The 24,686-nt window shown below is 36.0% G+C and overlaps 1 protein-coding gene across 2 annotated transcripts in view; it reads left to right on the top strand.

The window, feature by feature from the left end:
- GRAP2 (GRB2 related adaptor protein 2) overlaps positions 1–24,686 on the top strand; it is a 67,363-nt gene that overhangs the window by 7,370 nt on the left and 35,307 nt on the right. The window contains exon 1 of one of the 2 annotated variants that reach the window (XM_087934778.1): positions 17,330–17,412. The exons of the other annotated variant lie outside the window; for it this stretch is intronic. Coding sequence (XP_087790904.1) covers positions 17,385–17,412 — 28 coding nt within the window. The 5' untranslated portion in view covers positions 17,330–17,384. Of the gene's footprint in view, positions 1–17,329; positions 17,413–24,686 lie in introns of those variants that run through there. 2 annotated transcript variants of the gene reach the window in all.

Here is a 24,686-nt window from a genome sequence, read left to right as displayed (position 1 = left end):
TAGCCTGTTTGTAACTTTCTAAAATCAATGTTTAAAGCCTTTTTGCTGTTTATTCCAAAGAAAGATTTTTTTATATAAAACGTTTTTTTTATTTTTTACACATCTCTTCAAGTGAGCAACGTGATTCCAGGTTACAACATTCATACATAATCATAATTACATTTCCAACTTTCTTATCTAATTTCATATTAAATTATTATCTATTCCACTGATGTTTAAATAAGTTCTCACTTCATATTTCAATTCATTAATTCAATATCAAAAACATTTCATCCTCACATATATTTTCCACTCTTATCCCCTATTATTTTCATTTTCAGCTTACCACCTATTTTATTTTACATTATTATCTTCATTAACTTTCTCAAAGCCAATATATAATAAGCAAACAAAAAAGAGTAAAACTAACATAAATCTTCAAGATCCACCTGGTATATCCCACAATTTACAATAAATCTTATATTTATTTCAAATATATTCATATAACCATTTCATATTTTTTCTTTGTTTCTACTTAGTCAAAGTTTACCTATGAAATTTTATTAAATTTTCATTCCCCTCCTCTTTAATCATAACATAATACTCTCATTACAAATACTTTACTAAAGCAAGATTTTTTGAAGTCCTTAAACTTATATTTAAAACTTATTTCGCTAATTATTAACGGAAGCTCACCTGGTGCTATAAAACTTATTCCAAAGTTTCCCAACAGCTAAAAGCTAAAAAGCAATTAACAAGAAATTTGTGAAAGGGATTAGGAAATACGACTCAGCAGACATTATATCCACATAGGAATTGTGAATTTGACATGAGTGTGAACCTTCTGTTTCTACAGCCAACTCAAAAGTAGCTGTTCTGACCTAGACTTCACAAAATTACAAAGCAGACTCCTTGTCCCAACAGTCTTTCAAGAGTGATTTACAATCATAGACCTTATCAGGCTTGGAGAGTTGCTAGGCCAATAGCTTCCAAGAGCATCGCTGTAGCAGAAAATACTTGGCAAGGAGTCAGGAACAAATCTTCATCCTAATCAAATGAACTAATTGTCTCCTGCAAACACCTCTCCCCTTTCACTCCTCTTTATTCCTTATGGGAGGGGCCATTCACCGTCCACCTGTGCCTTTACTCCCGAGCCAATCCTTGTTCCTTAACTGTTCCCTTCTCCTGGCAGCTCTGTGCATGTGCACATCGGGAACAGGCTCCAGCTGTTCTTCTGCCCCACTGATCTCTGACTCTGAAGGCAGCTGATAACTGTTGGATGGCCCTGGCCTCATCTCTGCCTCTGATGCAGAGCACTCATCAGGGCCTTCCCCAGACACCAGGACTGTCCCATGTTCCTCCCCAACCTCCTCACTGTCCACGTCTGCTGCCAGCTCTGCTGGGCCTCTGCTGGGCGGGCCACAACAGTAGCAGCTACCAAGGGCAATCTCACTATCTGGCCACCAATCTCGATTGGAATGCCAACATTCTCCTCAAGAACATCTAGTTTGCTAGGAATCTTCATTAGAAGTCTCTGAAAAGCATCATTTAACACTGTGTACTCTCTTCTATCCAGCTGTCTTTTCCAGAATAACCAGTAGAAAGAAGCCCTGAAAAACATTTCCCAAAGAGAGCTAACAATACATGCTTTTCCTGTAGGGTGAGCAGGCATCCCCATCTTTCTGCTGTGCTTCTTTTAGTCTCTTACAAAATAATATTTTTATTTGAAAACAGTAAATGTTAATCTGTAGTTACTGGTTAAGTTTGAGAACAATTAGAATAGAATAGAATAGAATAGAATAGAATAGAATAGAATAGAATAGAATAGAATAGAATAGAATAGAATAGAATAGAATTCTTTATTGGTCAAATGTGATTGGAAGGAATTTGTCTTTAATGAATATTTGCATACAGAAGAAATAGATCTACAGAGGATGCTATAACCATCACTTTTCACTCTGCTCTGACTCATCTAGAACAGCAGGAGTGGGGAGGCTATGTGAGGATGCTTTCTGTAGGTTTTAGTTCTGCATTTAAAACAATTCTTCCACATAGACTAGTGTCTAAACTTCTGGACCATAGACTTTCTTATTCAATGTGCCTTTGGATTATAGATTTCCTGTCTGGCCATTCACAGACAGTCAGATTAGGTAATCATACCTCTTCAGCCCTTATTCTTAACACTGGTACAACATAGGGTTGCATGTTGAGTCCCTTACTCTATACTCTTTAGATGCATGACTGCATTCCCACTCATGCAAGTAATACTATTACTAAATTTGCAGATGATACAACAGTGGTGGGACTCATCTCGGGGGGGGGGGTGAGTCTGCCTACTGAGACAAGGTAGACCAGTTGCTTTCGTGGTGTCAAGACAATAACTTGGTCCTCAACACCAATAAGACCAAGAAGCTTATAGTAGACTATAGAAGGAACAGATCAGATATCCAGCCCTTGCTTATTTATTTTATTTGTCAATTGCTTACAAGATAATAGATATAAGTATAAACATGAATAAGAATACAGGAAATAAATGGGGGACAATAGAACAGGGATGGTAGGCATGATGGTGCACTTATGCACACCCCTTACAGACCTCTTAGGAATGGAGTGAGGTCAATAGTGGATAGTTTAAGGTTAACGGAGTGAGGGTTAGAGGATGTAACAGCAGAGTCAAGTAGTGCATTCCAGGCATTTACCACTCTGTTGCTGAAGTCGTACTTTCTGCAATCGAGTTTGGAGTGGTTTACATTGAGTTTGTATCTGTTGTGTGCTCTTGTATTGTGGTTGAAGCTGAAGTAGTCATTGACTGGTAGGACATTGTAGCAGATAATTTTGTGTGCTGACTTCCGATTTGAGCTTCTTCAGTGACAGACCGAAACCTTGTCTCTGCGAGGCTTCGATCCGTGCTCGCCGCTGGAGTGCCCCGAGCCGGCTGGCTTCGGGGCTAAGCCACCCCATAGAGGTGGTGAAGAGGGGGGAGACTGCCTGCAGGGTTGAGGAGAGCCGCATCTCTCCTCCCCAGTTGGCCATTACTCCCTTTCCTGAAGGCGGTTGTAGCGGTGGTCAGAAATGGCCACCACAAAGAAGAACTCGACCGGAAAAGAATGTGCAGGAGGAAGATAAGAGAAGAAAGTTTTGATTGACTGGGTCAAACAGCAAAAGCAACAAATAAGGTACCCTGGAATTGAAACTATTAAAAAACAAGAACATTGTTCCCTAAGAAGATTTTTAAGCTGCGAAGGAGAGAGAAAAGGGAAAAGATTTGGGTTTTTTTCTCCTTTTCCTAAACTGACAGCTAAGAGACTTAAGTAAGAAATTGGAAAAAAATCCACTCTGACATCAATAGGCATTTAATGCTAAAAATAAAACATCAAAGGGATAATAAAGATTTCTGGATAATTAAAAGCTTTTGAAAACAGGAAAGGAGAGAAAAAGAATAAAAGGGCAGGATCTGGAAGGGAGGAGACTGCCTGGAATTAAAAAAGAACTTACAGCAAAATCTCAACAAGACTTCCAAAAGATACACTCTAACTGAAATATCGCAACAAAAACCCCAGGAAGAAAATGTCGAAAAGGAAATAAGAAGATATAACTCAGGACTATCTGGATTACTTGATGATTTCTGGATTCTTGGTTATTGTTTTGAATGACTAAAATCAATTGGGTGGTTGTTTAAAACTGTTTAAAATGGCTCCACTTTTAGAAGAACTGAAAATGGAACTTAAAAAGTACAAAGAAGATGCACAAGAAGGGAGAGGTTCTTTTGGCTTCGTATTTCAGTTTTTAGAAATGGAGATTTGGAATTATGAGAAACAACAAGAAATGCCTGCAGAACAAGAAGATTGTGACAAAGAAGAAGCCATCTTTAATGAACAAGTAATCTTGGATGGGTGGGGGAAAGGAAAGGGGGGAAAGAGAATGGAAAGTTTAATACTGAGAAAAATAACTCCAAAAAAAAATAGAGTGAAAAATAAGTATAAAATCAGAAAGCAACAGAAGAGGGAAATGCAGAAGAGATAATTAGAAATAGAGAGACAATGGGGTTAAAAAGGGGAGGGAGAAGATGAGAGGGAAGAAAGAAAGGAAAAGAAGTCATAAAGGACAGAAACAAAATACAGAGAAACAGGGCCTATTTAGAGATAATGGGTGAAAATTTAATGGAAAAAGGGATTCTGCAAAGGTCCATAAGACAGTATGGTTATATTAGAAACAGAAATAATTTTAGAAAATATGAAACAATGTATGATTAAAATGTCTGATAAAATAGCTATCGTAATTCAGTGGAATGCTTGTCAATAAATAAATGTAATAAAAGGTATATTTAATGATTTATAAAACATATGTGAAGAGAAATAAGGGAAAAATTAATTATGGAGATTATATGTGTCTTTAAGGAAGTATGATATTTAATTGAAAAGAAGTGTTAAAGATGTTAAGATTTTAATGATTATTAATGATAGAACTGAACTGGAACGGAATGAGGGTTTATAATTACATATATTTACAATCTTTTTTTTTTAAGAATATCGTGTGTATTATAAGAATGTACCAAGCAGAATTCGATTGGAAGTTATGTATTATGTATTATATTGAAGGTCATAACCTTAAGGTATATATTGAAGTTTAAATAAGAGTTGAATGCATGCAATTAAAAGATATAAAGGTGTCATACTCCAATTAGTAACTACAGGAGAAAATTTGTTTAATGAGAAAAGATAATATGAAATTGAAACAGAACAGACAAAAGTATAAATATAATTATTTGAATTGAGATGAGATAATCAAATTAAAATTGAGAAAATCAAAAGAGGGGAAAAACTATATAGAAAATGTAAAATAGTATAAGATATGGAATAGAATACAAAAACGAGCATGAAATTGAGTTTTGTGTCTGTATAAAGAAGTTCAACCGGGGACCATGCTATTTTCAAAAAAGATGTTGTATTTGTATTTTGTATGTGTGAAAACCCAAATAAAACTTTATTTTTTAAAAAGATAATTTTGTGTGCTATGCTTAACTCTTACCGTGGTGGCATAGTTCAAGGTTGTCCAAGCCCAAAGTCTCAAGCCTGGTGATATAGGATATTCTGTTGCAAGCAGCGGAGTGTAATATTCTTCTAGTGAAATACTTCTGGACTCGCTCAATTGTATTAATGTCTGATATGCAGTGCAGATTCCAGACTGAAGAGCTGTATTCGAGTATTGGTCTGGCAAAAGTTTTGTATGCTCTAGTTAGCAATTCAATATTTCCAGAGGAGAAGCTTCGTAAGATTAGATTTACAACTCTTAATGCCTTTTTGGCAATGATATTACAGTGAGCTCTGGCTTATCAATGGAGACCGAGTAGAGCAAGTGGCCAGGTTTAAGTTTCTGGGTGTTACCTGTCCTGAGGTGCTCACATTGCAGCACTGATCAAAAGAGCCCAGCAGATTATACTACCTGAGACTTCTCAGAAAACAACTGAATGAAAAACAGCTGGTGACCTTCTACCGCTGCACCATACACAATATCTTAACTTATTGCACCTCTGTATGGTTTGCCAATTGCACAGTGGCAGATAGGAAAGCACTCCAGAGGGTTAACGTCATTACCCAGAAGATCATTGGCTGCCCTATCCCCTCTTTGGAAGAGCTTTATAGCTCCCACTACCTTAAGAAAGTTCAAAACATTCTCAAAGATCCATCTCATCCTGGGCACCCTTTTTTTTTAACTATTACCATTTTGCAGACAGTACAGGATAATAAAAACAAGGACAAACAGCTTCTATCCCAGGACAGTAACTCTACTGAATTCTACTGTATAGTGCAATATTAATGCAATATCAGGGTTTTTCAATTCAATGTACAGAATGTGAAGGACATGTGTTTGTGTTTAGTTTCATAGTTCACACTGAAGATGGTATTTAACTAAACTAAAATATGCTCTCAGTGTACATAAAGGAAAAAATAAATTCATCAAGAATCATAAGATACAATACTTAGTGATAGTCATAGGTTATTAATAAGCAATCAAATCATACTAGGAAACAAATAAAACAATGTAATTTGTAAAGATACAAGCAACACAGTTATAGTCGTAAGAGGGAAGAAATAGGTACTAGGAAGAAAGAGAGGAATAATAGTAATACAGTCTTAGTAAATAAGTTGACAACGTTGTGAGAATTAGTTGTTTAGCAGAGTGATGGCATTCGAGGAAAAACTGTCCTTGTGTCTAGTTATTCTAGTGTGCAGTGCTTTATAGCGTCATTTTGAGGGTAGAAGTTGAAACAATTTATATCCAGGATGTGAGGGGTCTGTAGATATTTTCACGGCCCTGTTTTTGACTCATGCAGTATCCATGTCCTCAGTGGAAGGCAGGTTGGTAGCAATTGTTTTTTCTTCTATTCTAATTATCCATTGATATGTGTCTATCTTGTTTGGTTGCAGAGCCAAACCAGACCATTATAGAGGTGCAGATGGCAGACTCAATAATTCCTCTGTAGAATTGAATCAGCAGCTTTTTGGGCAGTTTGAGCTTCTGAGTTGGCACAGAAAGAACATTCTTTGTTGTGCTATTTTATGATGTTTTTGGTGCTAGATGTCCATCTTAAGTTTTGAGATATGATAGAACCTAGAAACTTGAAGGTGTCTACTATTGATAAGTTTATATAGCCAGTTGTCTAACTATGAAGTATAGGTTAAGTATCAAATATAGCAAGAAAAATTAATAAAATTAAAATTATGAGAGAAAGAGAGAGAGAGTTATTTCTTGGGTGAAGTACGGTGGGTATTTCATCTGTTATTTTTGTCTCAACATTATTAATTTGATGATTCAGGATGTGCTATATAGCATCACATAAACATTAAGCTGTTATCACACAAATGTATAGATTGTTTGTTTTATGTATTGTACACAAAACATCCCTCTTTATCTTTATAATATTTATTTGTTTCTCATTGGTGAAAATAATACACTGATAGTACTAATAATAGTACTGATAGTCTTTGTCTGGACTCCAGAAGTTAAGCGAGGTTGGATTTGGTTGGTATTTAAATGGGAGATGTCCAAGTTTGACTTCTCCTTGGAGGACATTTTCCCTTGAACTTTCTTGGCTGGCCAGGTTATTAATCCCCAAGCCTTATTAATTTCTCTGTAAAATGAGTATTGGGAATGATAACTGCAGAATCAAAGAAAATTTAGAGCTCAAGCTTCAAGTCCACCTTTCAACAACCTTCTTTTCCAAACTTTTATTTTGTGAAACAAATTTCCCAAAATTCCAAATCTACCTGTTTGAAACTAATTTACTCCCACTGAATATTAATAATGTACAATAGAGTTTCTTCCTAAAGTATTAAATATGTGAATAGTATGTTGGGTTCAGAAATAAATGTAGCAGAATTATTTCAGTCAACCTGAAACTGTCAAATGACTCATTCCTACATTTTGCACAAAGCTCCAAGTATTGTTGCACTCTAATAGGTCAGAAGATTTTGTGGCTCCCTGCTGTAGATCCTCAGCAGATAAAAGTCTCACAAAAGAGACAAAAGTGGTCGATTAGTGGTTATTTCTGTAGCATGTGTCTGAGTTACACAATAAAGCTACAGCAGCTGAGCAGATAGATGACAACTATCTATTGCGCCCAGGTCTTTGCTTTTTCTTCTAATCCTATGCAGTAGATTTTAAATTATGTTATAGTTTTAAGTTAATATTACTAAGTCTATGCAGAGATGTACATTGAAACTAAAATTCATTTTAAAATCTAAGCATATTTTTAATGGAATAAATAAACCAGGCACTTAAAAAATAGAACCAGGAACCAAGCAAACAATAAGCCTGAAACAATGACAAAGTAGGGAGATAATCTGCAATCAGCTTCTGTATGTTAGTAGTAAAGTAAAAAGGGGAGATAGAAATTAGAGCTCATTCCAAGAAATAACCAAAAACACTTCAGTTCCCCTTTGTATATACATCTGCACACTGATCAAACAATATTAACTTAAAACAATATCTGTCATCAGTCAAAACTTTGTCATTGTTCAACATTATTTGAACATTTTCTTATATAAAGGAAACCCATAAGACATTAAAAACAATAGTCCATCAAATCTAATCTCACTAGCCCTAGACTCGAGAACAGGCAAGAGATGCTTTGTGAGTTGACACATTGCTTACGTACCCATGGTGCCCATATGGTCTGCAGAGTAAAAATCTTCAGGGCTTTTTTGAAGGCTAAAAGATGGGGGAGGATGGGGGAAATTCATATTTCTGGGGATAACAAATTCCAAAGACTGGGGCAACATGTTTTAAATATCACATAGGATGGAATGAATCTAGTCAGGAAAGATGATCCCATATATACCTGGGCAACCTGAAGGGCTTTAAGGGTAGCACCCAGTGTCTTGAACTTGTAATCAGTGCAACAATTGCCAACAAACATGTAACACTGTTGAATCTGCTGTTTTAGCAGACTACATTTTGGACCACATGGAGTTTACAATTCATCTTCTAAGTATGGTGCTATCTATAAGGATCTATATATACATATATGTGTGTGTGTGTGTGTGTGTGTGTGTGTGTGTGTGTGTGTGTGTGTGTTTCTTTTTATGAACACTGAGAGCATTTGCACCAAAACAAGTTCCTTGTGTGTCCAATCACATTTGGCCAATAAAGAATTCTATTCTATTCTATAAAATGATAAGCGCATGAGTCATTTTGCCATGGTGCTTCAGCTCCAAGATCCACAACATTAGCCAGAACTGACAAAGGCCTGCTGGCCACAGCCTCTGTCTGTGGCTGTAGAAAAAGCAGCAAGTTCAGGAGGATTTCCAGATAGTGGAGCTTTTTCTTAAGTTGTTATTTGACCTCATGCAGAGTCCGTGTTAGAATTGGGCTAAGGCCAGATTGATTACCAACAACAGGAACTGTAACTTTCAGGGATTAAATCTCTAAACTATCAGAGCCAATCTGATCTTGTTTTGATCCATTGAAATCTTCACAGTCGCAAGGCTCCCATTATGTTTGTTTGTTATCTAATTTCAAGGAGAGGGGGAAGGGGACAAGGAAACTGCCATAATCACATTAATTAAAGTTGCATGCACATTAAATTAGCAATCCTGTAATAGATAGCAAGTTATGCATTGTGATGTTAGAATCAAGCTCATCATAGGTTAAGCAGCTTAAGGTGCTTCATAAACATTCACATGAAGTGACTCAAATAGATCATCATCATCATTATCATTAAAGCCAACAGAAACAGAAATGGGATTTAGGAAAAACCCTTTTCTGGTGCTTAAAAGACCACCTGGAATATTATCAAAAGGATGGTGTGCATTCCCAAAATTAATGTATGATCGAATGAGTCTCATTAGAATTTTAAATCAATTGAGCAGTTTTTCTCCCTCCCTCCCTCTCTTTCTCTCACACTCACTCACTAAGGAAATCAACCACCCATGTAGTACATTTTAATGGTATTCTTCTGGCAATTTTCTCACTTGCTTAGGTTAATAGAAGCTAATTAGAGAAAATCATATAAACCATCACAGCCACTATTGAAATACATAGAATTTCACGTTGGTAATAGATATATTCTTTTTTGTGTGTATTACCAGCACTCTTATTTCCCTATTTATGTAAATTTCCTTTCTTTGTCCTGCCAAAATGGTAGTATAAGATTACTTGCTCTTGCTAATGATTCCACTCCTTTATTGTCTGTCTGCTATAAAAAATTGGAACTTCAAACACTGAGAAAATATTGGTTTGATTCACACATAATACCTAGACTCACTTTGATTTAACATATTGTGCAAATTCAAATATAATAGTTTATTACACAAACCAGTTAAATGAGCCATGACCTAATATGACGAGTGAACCCATTTTTATTTTATGTGCAGTGGAAAACTTTATTTAATTCTATAAACCACTAACTCTAAATCACTAGCGTAGGGAAACCTAACCAATAAAGCCAAGGCTCTTCTGTAATATAATTTTATTAATAACGATTATTAAAGTAGTTACACAATCCTCATGGAAGGCTACCTAGTGGGGCTGCTGTGGCTGAGGGAAATACACCTGCAGGCTCTTGTGACAAAAGCAGTATTTCAATATCATGCCACAAACTGCATCCTTTTGGATTTGTGTGGGATACTATGATGGACATAGAAGTGCAGTGGGAGCTTACATTATGATATCATAATTCTGCTTTTCTCATTCTGCCACTTTGCAAATACCTCCGGATGAGGGTTAAGCAGAACTACTCCTTTTTCTGGGACCCCTCCCTTGTCTATTCTACCCTTATCCCAGTACTTACTGACATTCTTTTTTTTTATTTTCCCCATCCCCATGTGCAAATATTTCCTTCCCTTGCTACTTTTTCTGTCTCAGTGCTTATTATTCTCTTACCGCAGTTGTACTATACATTTAAAAAATACTTCCAGAAGGATTTTAAGCAAGAGCAAAGCTATAGTCACATCCAGCACCTTCCTTTCCCCAAGATGCCTCATTTACCAGAGGATCTCTGGGAAAATAATTATGTGACATGTGACTGGGGTTTAAACCCAGACTATATAACCAGTCTTTTCTGATTTTATTTTAAAAGAGTCAACATAGTAACTAGATTGGTGAACCACAAGAGCACAAGGTTCCAGATTTGCAAGATTTGTGTTGGGCCTAATAGGACCACAGAGACCTTGGTCAGTACCTAACAGTATATTGTTATTCAGAACTTAAAACAAATTATTCTACTATTTATTCTTGAAATGTTTCAAATTTAAACAATTATTATTAAATTCAAACCAAAGCTCTTTAAAAGTCAAAGCATTTCAATGCAATGTTTAGAAAACCCTGTTTCAAGTTCAAAAGATTTCATATTAAAAATGTTTGGCAACCCTTAATAATAAAGAATACAAGAAGATTCTCATGCCTGCTCTTGGGTGTATTCAAAATAAAATTGCAAAACAATGAATATTAAAAGCATTTGTTTTTGTCTTAAACATCAAACCTGAGGTGATACATATGTTAATTCCTTTTTATTCATCTTCTTCACATTTTTAGGCAAGACCTTATGGTCTTATGGTTGCCGTGATAATCAGGATTTTCTGACATTTTCTTATTCATAATAGCCATTATTCAGGGACAGAAGTAAGTGTTTGCACATGGTTTTCAAGACACAAAAAATCTCCCATTCTCCTCCCTAAAATCTATGAAACTGAGTTTATTATTATTAAAAATTAAAGAAGAGGACTTAAGTCTGAGGGTTACAATGCTCTAGCATTATGTCTAATGTTGTAGCTAAATGTACTTATACTTCCGTGGTACAATGACTGATATAAATAAATTCATTATATGAATCTGAGTGATACATAGATTTAAAGGAAATAACCTGATCAAGCTCAGCAGGTTCTTGACAAAGATATATTGGTAAGATTCTGTAAAGAAAGATACACCTACCCTATGTTGATGCTTCTCAGAAGAAATAACACCCTATTAATGACTTGCCATTACATATATCTTAAACTACCTGTCTTTTGTCAGACACAAGGAAAAGGATGAATTGCTCTATGTGTAACACATCTGAGACAGAAATAGACAGAAGATTAAGAAAACAGGACAGCTCCCATTCATAACTCCCTCCTTCTTGTGAAGTTATAGTCTCATCCACTGGTTGATTAATTGATGTTCATTACAAAACATGACAACTGAAACTCTCCTCCATGCCAAGGTTACACCTTCTTGTGCACCCTCTCTTCAGTTTTTGACAGCACTGCTTTCTTCAGCCAAACTGATTAGGAAAAGGTTGAACCAGTTTAGGTGTGAAAAAATAACCTGGAGCCAAACCCCAATTAACCTCAAATGCTAACTAAATTGGAGCTGAACAAAAGTTCCAATCTTGTTACTCTTCAAATCCATCTACGTTTTTATGATTATTTTATACTTCATGACAGAAAACTGAGGGTGTAGAAAGTAACACATGCAAAGTGCTTCTCTCCAGATGTTCACAGTTTACCAAGAAATCAAGATCCTGGAAACTGTTCTCAAAGAAATGGTGGTATAATGATATTCTCAGCCCAGTTTTATAGCTATAGATTAACATTTGTCAAAAGAAACTCTAGGTAGTAATGCCATTATTTTCAAATTGGCTTGTAACAGCCTTCTCATAGAATTCCCCACCAGGAGAGCCAAAGGGGGATTCTGGAGTTGCAATCCCAACACAGCTGCTAGATGTAAGAATATGAAAGGCTGACTAACCAAATATAAAGGAATTGTGATTTCAGAAGATGTCTCAATGTATCACTGCATAATTTGTATTACCATTGAATCTGTTAAAATTTTGATGGAGACAGAAGTCTGTATTATGTAATGCAGTCATAAAAATGAAAGTGCTTAAAATCTACTATATTATAAAAAGTAAAAGGTTTGCATCCAGCTATTAGTTTAATTTACATAATTTGTTGAAACGAGTTTCACTAAACTGATCAACATCCCATAAGGAGACCTTCATTATTCTTTTTCATACTAATTCTGTCTCCCTAATAAATTAAATTGCAACAAGTTATTATTAAATGTAAAACTGTACATTCACTCAGGGGCTGCCACTTTTTAATCATATTGAAGTATATTTATTATTACAACAGTAATTCAGGGATTAACTAAATAGGATAGCAACAGAACCTTCATCAAAATGGAGACTGATGTTGAATTATTCCATTCCCCTGTTTTTTTGCCACTTTTTCCTAAATATAATTGCCCTGTAGAAAAAAATTGATTCAGGAAAGTTGGTTTAGGGAGGGAAAGTAGCAAAAATGTACCTAATTTGCCACAACATGGGTATGTGATGGGTACCTGAATAAAAACTTGTTTTATTTTGAAAATAGTGATTATGAATAGTGTTTTCAAACTCAAGTTTGCATTTTTGTATTTTTGTTACCCTACCAACAGTATATACTGTGTTTTTTATTAGCTTTCAGATTTATTTAGCATTATAATTCCTGTTAGAATTTAGTCTTGGTTGTTTTAAATCTATTATACCTGTTTCTTGTACGTAATATACTATTTTATTGGTTTCTATATTTCTATAGGTTAGAAACTAGGAGGCCATGAAACTACTGTATTTTATTCAGAATTTAAAATCTTCTGTAAGTACAATCAAAGTCAGGATAAAAAACCAAAAAAGTGGGATCAGTTGTATATATGGGCATCTTTTTGTATATGCAGCCATTCTAATTCTTTCATTAAGAGAAAAAGAAAATGTGAGACTTGTCTATGGCTCATTTTTCAACATCATGAGCAATTTCTCTAGTAGGCAAAGGCCAGGCCATCCATTCTCCATCTCTCTCTTCCTCATCAACACTTATATTCATCACTTTTTCCATTTTTTTCTGGGCCTCTCTCCCAGAATCATATATCATTCCAAGCTCAAATCCTGCTTCTAAATTTTAGATGGTTCACAGCTAAACTTAAGCAGCTATGTCGTTCCAAAGAGGAAGCCTACAGAAAAAGTGACAGAATGCTATACAACCAGGCCAGAAACATATTAACAAGAGAGATCAGAGCAGCAAAAAGAAGCTACTCTGAAAGGTTAAAGAATCAATTCTCAACAAATGAACCAGCAAACATGTGAAAAAACTCTTCAAAACATCACTGACTTCAGCAAACCTCCTTCCCAGGCAGAAGGAAATCAACAATTAGCAGATGACCTGAATGTGTTTTACTGTAGGTTTGAAAATAAACTACAGCCACCTATCTCTACAACCCACATCTCAAACACACCAACAACAGCCAAGCCTCCTACAACTGGCCCCAATCCATTGGGCTCACAACCTCTGGTGATCACAGAAAAAAAAGTGCAAGAAGACAGACAGAAGCCAGGAAAAGCACCAGGGCCAGACAAGATAACTCCTTCTTGCTTAAAAGTCTGTGCTGACCAATTGGCCCCCATCTTCACCCGAATCTCCATTAGATCACTAGAGATGTGCTATGTTCCTTCCTGCTTCAAATGTTCTACCATCATCCCAGTGCCAAAGTAGCCCTCCATCAAGGAACTGAATGACTACAGACCAGTTGATCTAACATCTGTAGTTATGAAAATCTTTGAAAGGCTTGTGATGTCCCACCTGAAAACCACCATGGATCTGCTGTTAGATCCCATGCAGTTTGCATACTGAGCAAATAGATAGACAGATGATGCTGTTAACATGGCTCTGCATTACATCTTACAACAGCTTGAATCTTCAAATACCTATGCAAGGGTCCTCCAAATACCTATGCAAGAGTCCTCAGTTCAGCATTCAATACCATCATTCCAGACACTTTTCTAAGTAAATTAAACCAAATAGAGGTACCTGAACACACTTGTAAGTGGATCATAAGCTTCCAACAGACAGGAAGCAGCAGGTGAAGCTAGGCGGAATCACATCCGATACCTGTACAATCAGCATAGGGAGCCCCCAAGGCTGTGTGCTATCTCCACTTCTCTTCTCCCTATATACCAATGATTGCATCTCAAATGATCCATCTATTAAAATACTGAAGTTTGCTGATGACACAACAGTGATTAGTCTCATTCGAGACAATGATGAAACTGCATACAGACAGGAGGTTATACAACTTGCCTCGTGCTGTAACTGGAACAATCTGGAACTGAACACACTCAAAACCATAGAAATGGTGGTAGACTTCAGAAGAAACCCTCCCATACTAGCACCTCTTACAATACTAGAAAAAACAGTATCAACAGTAGAGACCTTCAAATTTCTAGGTTCTACTATATCACATAACCTAAAATGGACACCTAACATCAAAAATGTCATCAAAAAAGCACAACAAAGAATGTTCTTTCTGTGCCAACTGAGAAAGCTCAAACTGCCCAAGGAGTGCTGATACAGTTCTACGGGGAAATTATTGAGTCTATCATCTGCACCTCTATAACTGTCTGGTTTGGTTCTGCAACCCAACAGGACAGACACAGAGTTCAGAGGATAATTAGGACTGCAGAAAAAACAATTACTACCCACCTGCCTTCAATTGAGGACCTGTATACTGCATGAGTCAAAAAGGGGGCTGTGAAAATATTTACAGACCCCTCACATCCTGGACATAAATTGTTTCAACTCCTTCCCTCCAAACAACGCTATAGAGCACTGCACACCAGAACAACTAGATACAAGAACAGTTTTTTTTCCCGAAAGCCATCACTCTGCTAAACAAAAAATTCCCTCAATACTGTTCAACTATTTACAAAGTGTACAATACTATTACTGTTAATCTTCTCATCACTCCTATCACCCATCCCCTCCCACTTGTGATTGTAGGACTGTAACTTTGTTGCTTGTATCCTTACGATTTATATTGACTGTTTCCTAGTATGATTTGATTGTTGATTGTACCCTATGATTATCATTAAGTGCTGTACGTTTTGATTCTTGATTCTTAATGAATGTACCTTTTCTTTATGTATACTGAGAGTATTTACACCAAGACAAATTCCTTGTGAGTCCAATCACACTTGGCCAATAAAGTATTCTATTCTATTCTATTCTATTCTATTCTGTTCTGTTCTAGTCTATCTCTATCCCCATCTTAGTCTATTTGCAAACTAAAAATGCAGTTGTCTAAATCTTGTAAATTTGGAATCAAAACTACAGGCGGTAGTTTTATGCCTCTCTTTAGCTTCTGCATTTCAGAATCTTTTCTTTGGGGGGAAGGCCACAGGGACGAGGAATCCTGGGATGTTTCTGGAGTATCTTAATGTTCCAATGATGTCAAAATGGCAGCCCACGGGCTGGATGCATCATGTGCGAACTACACCCACCCATTCCGGTTCCACAAAGGCAAAAAAGTTATGATATGTCACATGACATCATGCAATTGAGTTTGACATCTGTGTCTTAACCTATCTGGAATATAATGTTTCCTTTTCTGATTATAGATTTTACTTAATCTTAGCAAGTTTGATTTGAAATGTACTTTTTCTCTTTTAACTTAAAAAAATATGTTAGATTCTCATATGGGCATGGCAAAAATGATGTAGTATGGGCTAGAATAGGAGCAGAAAATTCAGAAACAATTATTTTTTTGTCAATAGATGATCCTTGCTTCTCTTGTTGGACAATGAAGAAAGAGTACTTGAATCACAACTGATTGATCAAAATAGGTTTTTCTGCCTAGGTGGAAGACTATTATGGCAAATACTTGGCGTGCATAAATCTAGAGGGGGAAGGGACTACTATGCAAAACAAAGTGATTTGGAAAGTGCGAAATAAGAATTATTATGAGATGTTTTCTTGTTGGAATGTTTATGAAAGGCCACGTTCCTGGTAGAGGGCCCATACTGGTGCCATGAGAAAATCATTGTCTGGAAAGGCACTTAGGTTAGTAGGAGAACTGGTGCAGTGTGGTATAATGTAGCTATAGCTGGATCAAAAAGAATTTGTTAAGCGTATCCATTAGTATACCTATACATCACAAAATATCTGCACATAATCTAATATTAAAATATTTTGGCTGTTTTTATATGCCCTTTAGGTAATTTACTCTTGTAAATTATGCTGGTTGTGAAAAATAATAGCAGTTTTTGTACAAAGCTCAACATAGCATAGAATCAATCAGTTATATTTTTGCAGTCCTTCGAAGCTGATAGAATTATATTAGCCAACAAAAGGCATAATTTCATTCACAGTTTGAAAGAGGCCTTAATATCCAGAAAGATAAAAAAGCTTCTGAAAAATGTAAGATAAATGTAAGGGAGCAATCAGTCTCTAAAAATGTCAGGGAACACTGCCACATATTTAAAGAAGAATGAACCATTATCAGAAAAGCTTTCATGGTGAGGCCAGTGATGACTGGGAAATATAAGAAAATACTTACAAATTGCTGATACTTTATATGATTAAAATATAGGGGGTATCTCAAAAGTAAATTTCCTAACCAAAAATATTCAACCATGTTCATAAAGGGAAAATTTAATAATGATGTGTCAATCAAACAATGCCAATCAATCAATTCAATTCAAAGATATATAGAGAGAAATTGTTGAGATTTTAAAATTTGACACAAGGTGCTTCTATTACTTATACAACCAATCCTTGGCAGCAGAAAAAAAAAGTTAATCCATCATCTGATTCCATCAGATTGTTGAGGATGGTTTGTTTCACAGACTCCAACTGAGGTTGTAAATATTGAAACCAACCTTTTCTAAGTAAAACTCACCATTTAATGTTTATCCAAAGCTATTCTTTTAACAAATCTAATTTCAAGTTTCATGTTTTTCAACTTGGAGATTTAACATTTAAAAAATGTCATTGCTACAGAGATATTTGCACATAAGAAGCTGCCTTCTTTTCAGTCAACCATCTACGTCAGTATTGTTGACATTGAGAGATGGTGCTTTTCTCCATTTCAGACTGCGTATCCTATGTAATCTGGCAATGCCAAAGATTAAGCTTGAAACCTTCTGTAAGTAAAAAATAATAATATAAAAATGTTTAAGATTCAGGTATACATAGAGGGGGGAAATCTGCAGTTGCTCTTCAAACTGTATGGAGGCTCTCTTACTCTCTTTTTGGAATGCTTAGTCCCCTCCAATTATGTTACCTTCCCCAAGTCACAGCTCATATAACCACATGGACATCATAGCACATGAGAAGATGGCAGGCTAAAGACAGCTCCATAGAGAAGCAGAATCAATGTTTGCAGTATTAACAAGGTACTGTAGATGATGAGTAGAAAGTTTTCTATGTTTCTCTCTGGAGAAAAGAGAGAGAGAGATACGAGATGGCCCAAGCTGTTGTTCCTTGTGGTTCCTTTTTCTCATGAAGAGAACATAAAAAGTGATCTCTGGTGAGGCAAGGAGAATCAGGAGATGGGAGAATTTGTCATGTTTGCGCCAACTGCAGACAGGAGTATTTTAAAGGACACTAACTTTACTGCTAACTACTTCAGGAAATTGCCTATAAACTGCTTCAAAGAAATTAGACACCTGCAAAGTGACAAGGTTGGAAGTAACGGGTGAGTGTCTTCAATATTCAATATACTCAAGAATATGAAGATTTGTTTTTATAACTCAAGAATTTAAAATAAACAGCAAAAAGCAAAACAAGATTTTGTCTACAGAAAATTTTGAAGGATCATAAAAGTTTGGAGTCTTGGACTATAAATATTAAAATTTTGAAATTACTTTTAAAGAATAAATGTACCTTTATGGGGAAGATTTTTTTCAAAAAAAATTGTAGACACAATAAAACATATAACTTAAAATGGCATTAAGAGATATGTTAGACGAACTGTTCCGAGATCTGTGTCAAAAATTTGATTCAATAATGTCAGCTATGTTGTGTCATTTTGAGAACAGTCTGATCCCAAAGATGTTACAACACAAGATATGCAGCAAAATATGAACAAAACTCTATGAGAATATGCCACCATATATAAAGAAAAATTGAATGAGGTTTTAAAATTTAAGAAGGAAATAAAAATTAAAATCCCAGAAAACAATTGAAATAATTTCTTTCTGTTAGATTCAAAAAAAGGGACTGTCTAAAGTGCTAAAGAAATTGTAGCAAAAATCAATAACCATCTGAATAAGAAAGAGAAAGATTGTTCTGTTTGGGAAAAAAATTCTGTATAGAAAAAATGACTACAAAATCAGTTTATTTGATCAAGGATAAATGGGATATATTATTGTTCTGGATTACTTTTTGTGAATTTATTAATATCCTAATTGGAAAAATGTAGTACACTAGATTTGTTTGCATTTAATATGGTGTAAAATCATTTTGCCTATAGCTACTATATGTAATCCTAACTTTATAGTACTTAAACTATAGTATAAATACTTTGCATTGAACTGATTGGGTTTTTTTTTAATTCAAAACAAGGGAGTTTGGAGAACTTGTTTTGTAAAGGAGAAACTGTTTTTCTTCTTTGCGTTAAATTTTGGTCTTTTGTTTTATATTAAGATAGTGGGATTACTTGTCAAATATGGATGTAGTTGTAGTTCAGAGTGGAAATACAGAATATGTATTTAAATGGGGTAAGTTACTATTTGGGGTGTGGGATTTTTGGAATTGTTGGTATTTGGAATAGGAAAAATGTTAGGTATTGGAGCTTGTTTTTATAAAAAGAAAATGATGAAAATTATGTTATCTATTCAGTCAAGTCCAACTCTTAGCAATTCTATTGGCCAGCTGTCTTCACATTTTCTGATTTGAGTCTTTCTATGCTCTGGTTGATGTCAGTTTTGATGGTGTTCAGCAATGGTGGGATTCAATTTTTTTTACTACCGGTTCTGTGGGCATGGCTTGGTGTACGTGGCAGGGGAAGGAGACTGTAAAATCTCCGGTCATAGGTGGTATTTGCCGGTTCTCCGAAGTACTCAAAATTTCCGCTACCAGTTCTCCAGAACTGGTCAGAACCTGCTGAATACCACCTCTGGTGTTCAGCCACATTGTTCTTTGATTGGCCTGGTTTCCTTAAAGGAGAAATGGTTTCTTTTAAATTTTGGTTTTCTTTCACTTGGTTTCTTTTAGGGGAAGACCATTTTATTTGCTGAAAAACAAAATGTTGTAGCAAAGATCTTTATAATATTTATCACTCAATTCTCACTTTTAAAAAATAACACATTTCTAAACATTTCAAAGTTATCCAGCCAAGGATATTGCAAAAGTGGAATATTAACAGAGAAAAACTGTGAGCTACTTCAGCTCTATAAAACAGTATTCTGAGTGAGTTCAGATGAATTCATCTATATCGTGGCAAATTTGACATTAATCTATAAGCAGCCCAGAACAAGATAGCTAACATACCCACCTCTGTAAAAAAATTACCTTCAATGCAAAATGCCTGCCTAAAGAAGAGAGAAGGGTGTCTGCTGAAGATCTCAAAGCCCAGAGAGGCTTTTTGTATGTAAAAAAAATTAGACATTTCAAATAGTCTAGTCATAACTGCCGTTCTTTGCTTCTTATGTGATTCTATTTTCATAAAATTCTGGGTGGCTCATTGATTAATTAATTTTTAATTAAAAAATCTTAGTCCAGCATAATTCATTAGACAATTCAATCTAATATGTCAATTAATAATCTAACAACTTGTTTTTTTTAAAAAAAGTAAAAACCCCTAAAAATAATAGCAGCCCAATGACATGGTAGCACATAAAGCCTAAACAGAAAACAGAAAAAGCACCATCTTTGCTATTTTTTTAGAAGCTAACAAGCACCACAGGTTTTGTAGAGTTTATAAATAAAATTTTAATAATATTTTTACAAGAGACAAGGGTTATTGAATCCTTACAATTTAGAAGTGTCTCATCGCATTCATTAGTGACCCATCCATATCTGAAAGGAGGATAATCTTTAGAGTGTTTCTATATCCTACCACCTGATTCCTTGCACATCCAAATAATATCTGTCTTCAGATGTGACCAACTAGTAAAAGCAATCTCTGGCCTAATTAATTAAATTAAATTCCTTCTGGTAAATATTTATATTCTACCACAAAACTAATAGCCCAATTAATGATTCTTGGGACTATTTTGAAACCTGGCTTAGTGGGCTAATTGTGCAACATCCTGATTTTACTTGGCTATTGGCTGGTGATTTTAATATCAGAATTGGAAGAAATGATAAGGCTTTGTTACAACCGTTTAATGCCTCATGTTCTTACCTTTATGGAGAACCTTCACAGAAGCCAAAAGAGGCTGGCATTAAAATGAGGAGGGTGGAGACTGTATTTACTGACAGTAAAATCTGATGTAAAGCCATTAAAAGGCTATATGCCTGGTAACTCTGAAGAACAGTTCATCTTCTGGGGCTCTCAATAAGTATCTGACCTGAATTATATGTTAATATTTGAAAGCAATCAAGCAAGGATTTTGAAGTGATATTTGGGGTGACCACCTCCTAATTTTGAGCCTCATTACCCTGGCTGATATCAAGTAGAATAGACAGCAGGATCCCCCTAAGCCCTTGTCTGCTGTTATATCAGGTCAAAATGGACAAGGATTCTGCTGCATCCCATTTCTTTAATGTCCCCCAAACCGTTCTCATGGGCAGTCTCTATTGACTTCAGGTAACTATAAAGAAACAACATTTGTCTTTCACAGTCTTACTAGGGTCACCCAAAAGTATATCTCACCTACTAGCATCCAACCTATCTTTGCATCAACCACTTGGAAAATCTAAAACATGATTTGATATAGAACCTGCTTTAGTTAAAAGCCAGGAATGCAGGCATATAAGAGGGCATGTTTAGCTAATAATCTCTATTCCTATGACATCTTTTATAAGAATAAAAGGAAATATAAGAATCTATTCAAGTAAAGGGGAAAACAATAAAATGCCCAGGAATGCTGAAGAGAGATTTAGCAGAATGTCACAACAAAAATCATTTTGGCTCTTAAAATCAAAACCTAAAGTTAATACAAAGCCAGGAAAGTATATTTTTACTTATACAGGATTATATCTCAACATTTTTGATGTAGAGAACTCTATTCTACAGTGTGGTCATCAGTAACCCATATGGAAATATAAAAAGTATTAAAGCTTCTAGTTCAGATTTAATTCCTTCATATTTCTTAAAATTAAATCCACTATGATAGGTTTCAGTGTTAACCCCATTTTCTACCGCTATAAATTTCTTCATAGTAGTTCCCCAAACCTGGCTTACTTTCGTCACTCTTCCAATATATAAGAAAAGAAACAAAACTTTTGTTCCAGCCAACTGTCATCCAATTAGTGTTTTCTGTATAATTAGTACATTTTATGATAGATTTCTATGCCACAAATTATAGCATTGGCTGTTTTCTGATAACATTATGATGCCAGAACAGGAAGGATTTGGAGATGGACATTCAATAATACTGTAAATCAGTGCCTAATATTGAATCATTTGGCAGAAAAATACTATAAATTTCCAAATGTAGCTCATTCTGCTGCCTTTATTAACTTAAAGGCAGCTTTTGATTCTATTCCTTGGAGGAAACTAGTCAACTAATCAATTAATCCTCATCTTCTTAATTTGATTATTCAGCTACACTGAAGTATCAGTTTACCTACAGTTTACACAGTAAACTGTAAATAACCCAGGTTAAAGACATTAATTTTGATGATCTGACAGAGCCTATCCCCACTCCTGAAGGAGTTAAGCACACATGTATATTATCCCCTTATGTTTTAACATTTATATGAACACAAAATTATCTTGCAGATTTCCATCCTAAACCCTTCACCCTTCTTCCAATCCGTTTTGTATGTATCACTCTATTCTGCGCTACACTTAAAACAGTGATACTGCCTAAATAGCCTCTTCTTCCTCATCTGACTCATTATATAATCTAACATAGAACAACAGAGTTGGAAGGGACCTTGGAGGTCATCTAGTCCAACCCCCTGCTCAAGCAGGAGAATCTATTCCAAATATTAGCCTCTATCTGGGATTGAACTCACAGCCTAAAATTAGTAAAGCCTCCAAACACTTGAAAAACAAGGCGGTTCAACATCAAGCATATTATAATATCCCATGGAGGATATAGCTAAACTACACTAGGTAATTAAACTTAATAAGTCTGGGTCGCTCAACAATCAAATAAATTACAGTAAAATAAAGAAAAGATGGAAAGTGCTGTGAAGTGTGGGGGCCTCGTGCTTCTTTGCTAAAGGCCCAGCTCTTCTAAACTACAGCAGAATGGAACCCATCTGGATTTTGAAGGAGCCTCTTTGCACAGTTCAGAACACAAGTTTCCTTTTCTTTAACCCACAATTTTGTTAAAAAATATAATTTTTAAAATACAAAATAAAGAAAAAAGAAACATTTATTAGCAGAGTCATGTTTCCTTTCCTTTTTAGATTTGATAATTAAGTAGGCTGGCAATAGCTCTACTACGACACCCAGAATTTCTTGAGAAATTTGTATAGCAGGATTGCCTTTGTTTCTTTGCCAGTAAACTTGGAGTTAAGAGAATATATAGGCATTCAGAATGATGCAAAGGTTAATTCTGCATAGGTTAAGTTCCTTTTCCTACTAGAAGTGCTTTTGTGTTATCTATATTAAGCATCAATTTGTTTTCCTTCATCCAATACGTTACTGACATCAATTATTGCCTTAGTACAAACAGCTTCATTAGACCAACACTTGTGGATTTTAGTCACAAATGGAAAGTAATTATCTAGATCTGAAGTTTAGCTTCTGAAAAAGAAATGGTTGGATAAAAGATACTGATTGCTATTGTGGATGACCAGCTGCCCAGAATATTTTGTCACTAACCTGCTCTTTGATATGTGGATTTTTAACCTGCAATTCTATGATATAATCTCTATTCTATTCTAAGCATACATGCAGGTTATAATAAAAATAATGTAGAAATTGCATTTTATTAATCAACAAAATATGTGGCTTATATTTTCAATTTGAAAATATAAAATAAAACATTGATCAGGTTGACTATTTTTCCTCATCTCTACTTCAAAAAATAATTTTACGTGGACTGCAATGCTTTTCTACAGAATGCTTACAAATATTTTGAAGATGAAAAATAAGACAAGTGTAAGAATAAAGAAGAATAAGATCCAGCTTGGTGTTGAGGTTTAAGGTGCTGTTCTAGAAACCAGGAGACTGTGAATCCTAATTCTATCTTGGGCATGAAAACCAGTTCAATAATTTTGGGCCAGTGACTTGTTCTCAAATCAATCCACCTCACAGGAACCTTATGGGGAAAATGGAGGAAGGATATTTATGTATGTTTACCATCTTGAGTTACTTATAAAAATCTAATACATACATATATAAAATTTCATAATTTGCATCAGAAATCACCAGAGTTACATTCAGACTTTCTGGATAGAAGTCAGAAAGTGGACTTAAGTTAAGGCCTATGTTTTGTTTGAGCAATGAGAGGCTGAACCAGAGCATGAGTGCAACAATACTTTATTTTACAATAAAGGGCTGACCGTGCTTGCCAAGCCTGGAACTGGCTCGCAGCAATCAGCAACCGGTTGGACCCGCAGCCTGCATTTATAGCTGGCTGCTGGGAGAGCCAACCAATGGGAATGGGGGAATAACGCCCACGTAAAGTGAGTGGACCTGAGTGAGAACTCCTTGAGTCCTCAGGACATAACACCCCTTCCCCCAGATGCGAACATGCATAGTCCTTGAGGTAGACGGGGGGTTTGTGTTGGCACCCGGAACGGCGCAACTCGGGAACATTGTCTGTCTGTTCGGTACCAGCCTGTGATGGTCGAGCCGGCATAGTGTCGCCAACACTCTCTCTGGACTGGGCATCCTCGGGAAACACCGGGTTGGTTACTGGGGTCGAGCTCTCGTGGGTTGGATCAGGCTGGTCAACTCTCTGGGCGCTGTTGTCCGAGTTTGGGCTGACCGGAACGACCGCTGGTGCAGACTGGTCGCTGGGTACGATGTGGCTGGGCGGCGGATGAGGCGGCTCCCCTTCGACTGGAGATTCTGGACTCTTGTTGGCAAGGGTGCTGAGGCGCCTTCTAAGCTGGTCTATATGTCTCCTCCAGACACGACCATCCTCCAGCCTGACTCTATACGATCTCGGCCCGGTGATGGCGATGACCTCGCCAGGAATCCAAAGTGGGTCCCAGCAAATTCCTTGCGAATATCGGTTCCTGTAACAAAATTGTCTAACCCCGACGTAGAAGCGAGGGGAGAGTCAGGGCAGTATTGTGGGTGCAATCTGTCCAATACAGTCCTCAGGCGCCGGCCCATCAGAAGTT

This window comes from Pseudonaja textilis, chromosome 5, assembly GCF_049901715.1.
Source record: "Pseudonaja textilis isolate UNSWEBS1 chromosome 5, rPseTex1.2, whole genome shotgun sequence".
Classification (NCBI taxonomy): Eukaryota; Metazoa; Chordata; class Lepidosauria; order Squamata; family Elapidae; genus Pseudonaja; species Pseudonaja textilis.
This window is presented reverse-complemented; position numbering and strand designations above follow the sequence as displayed.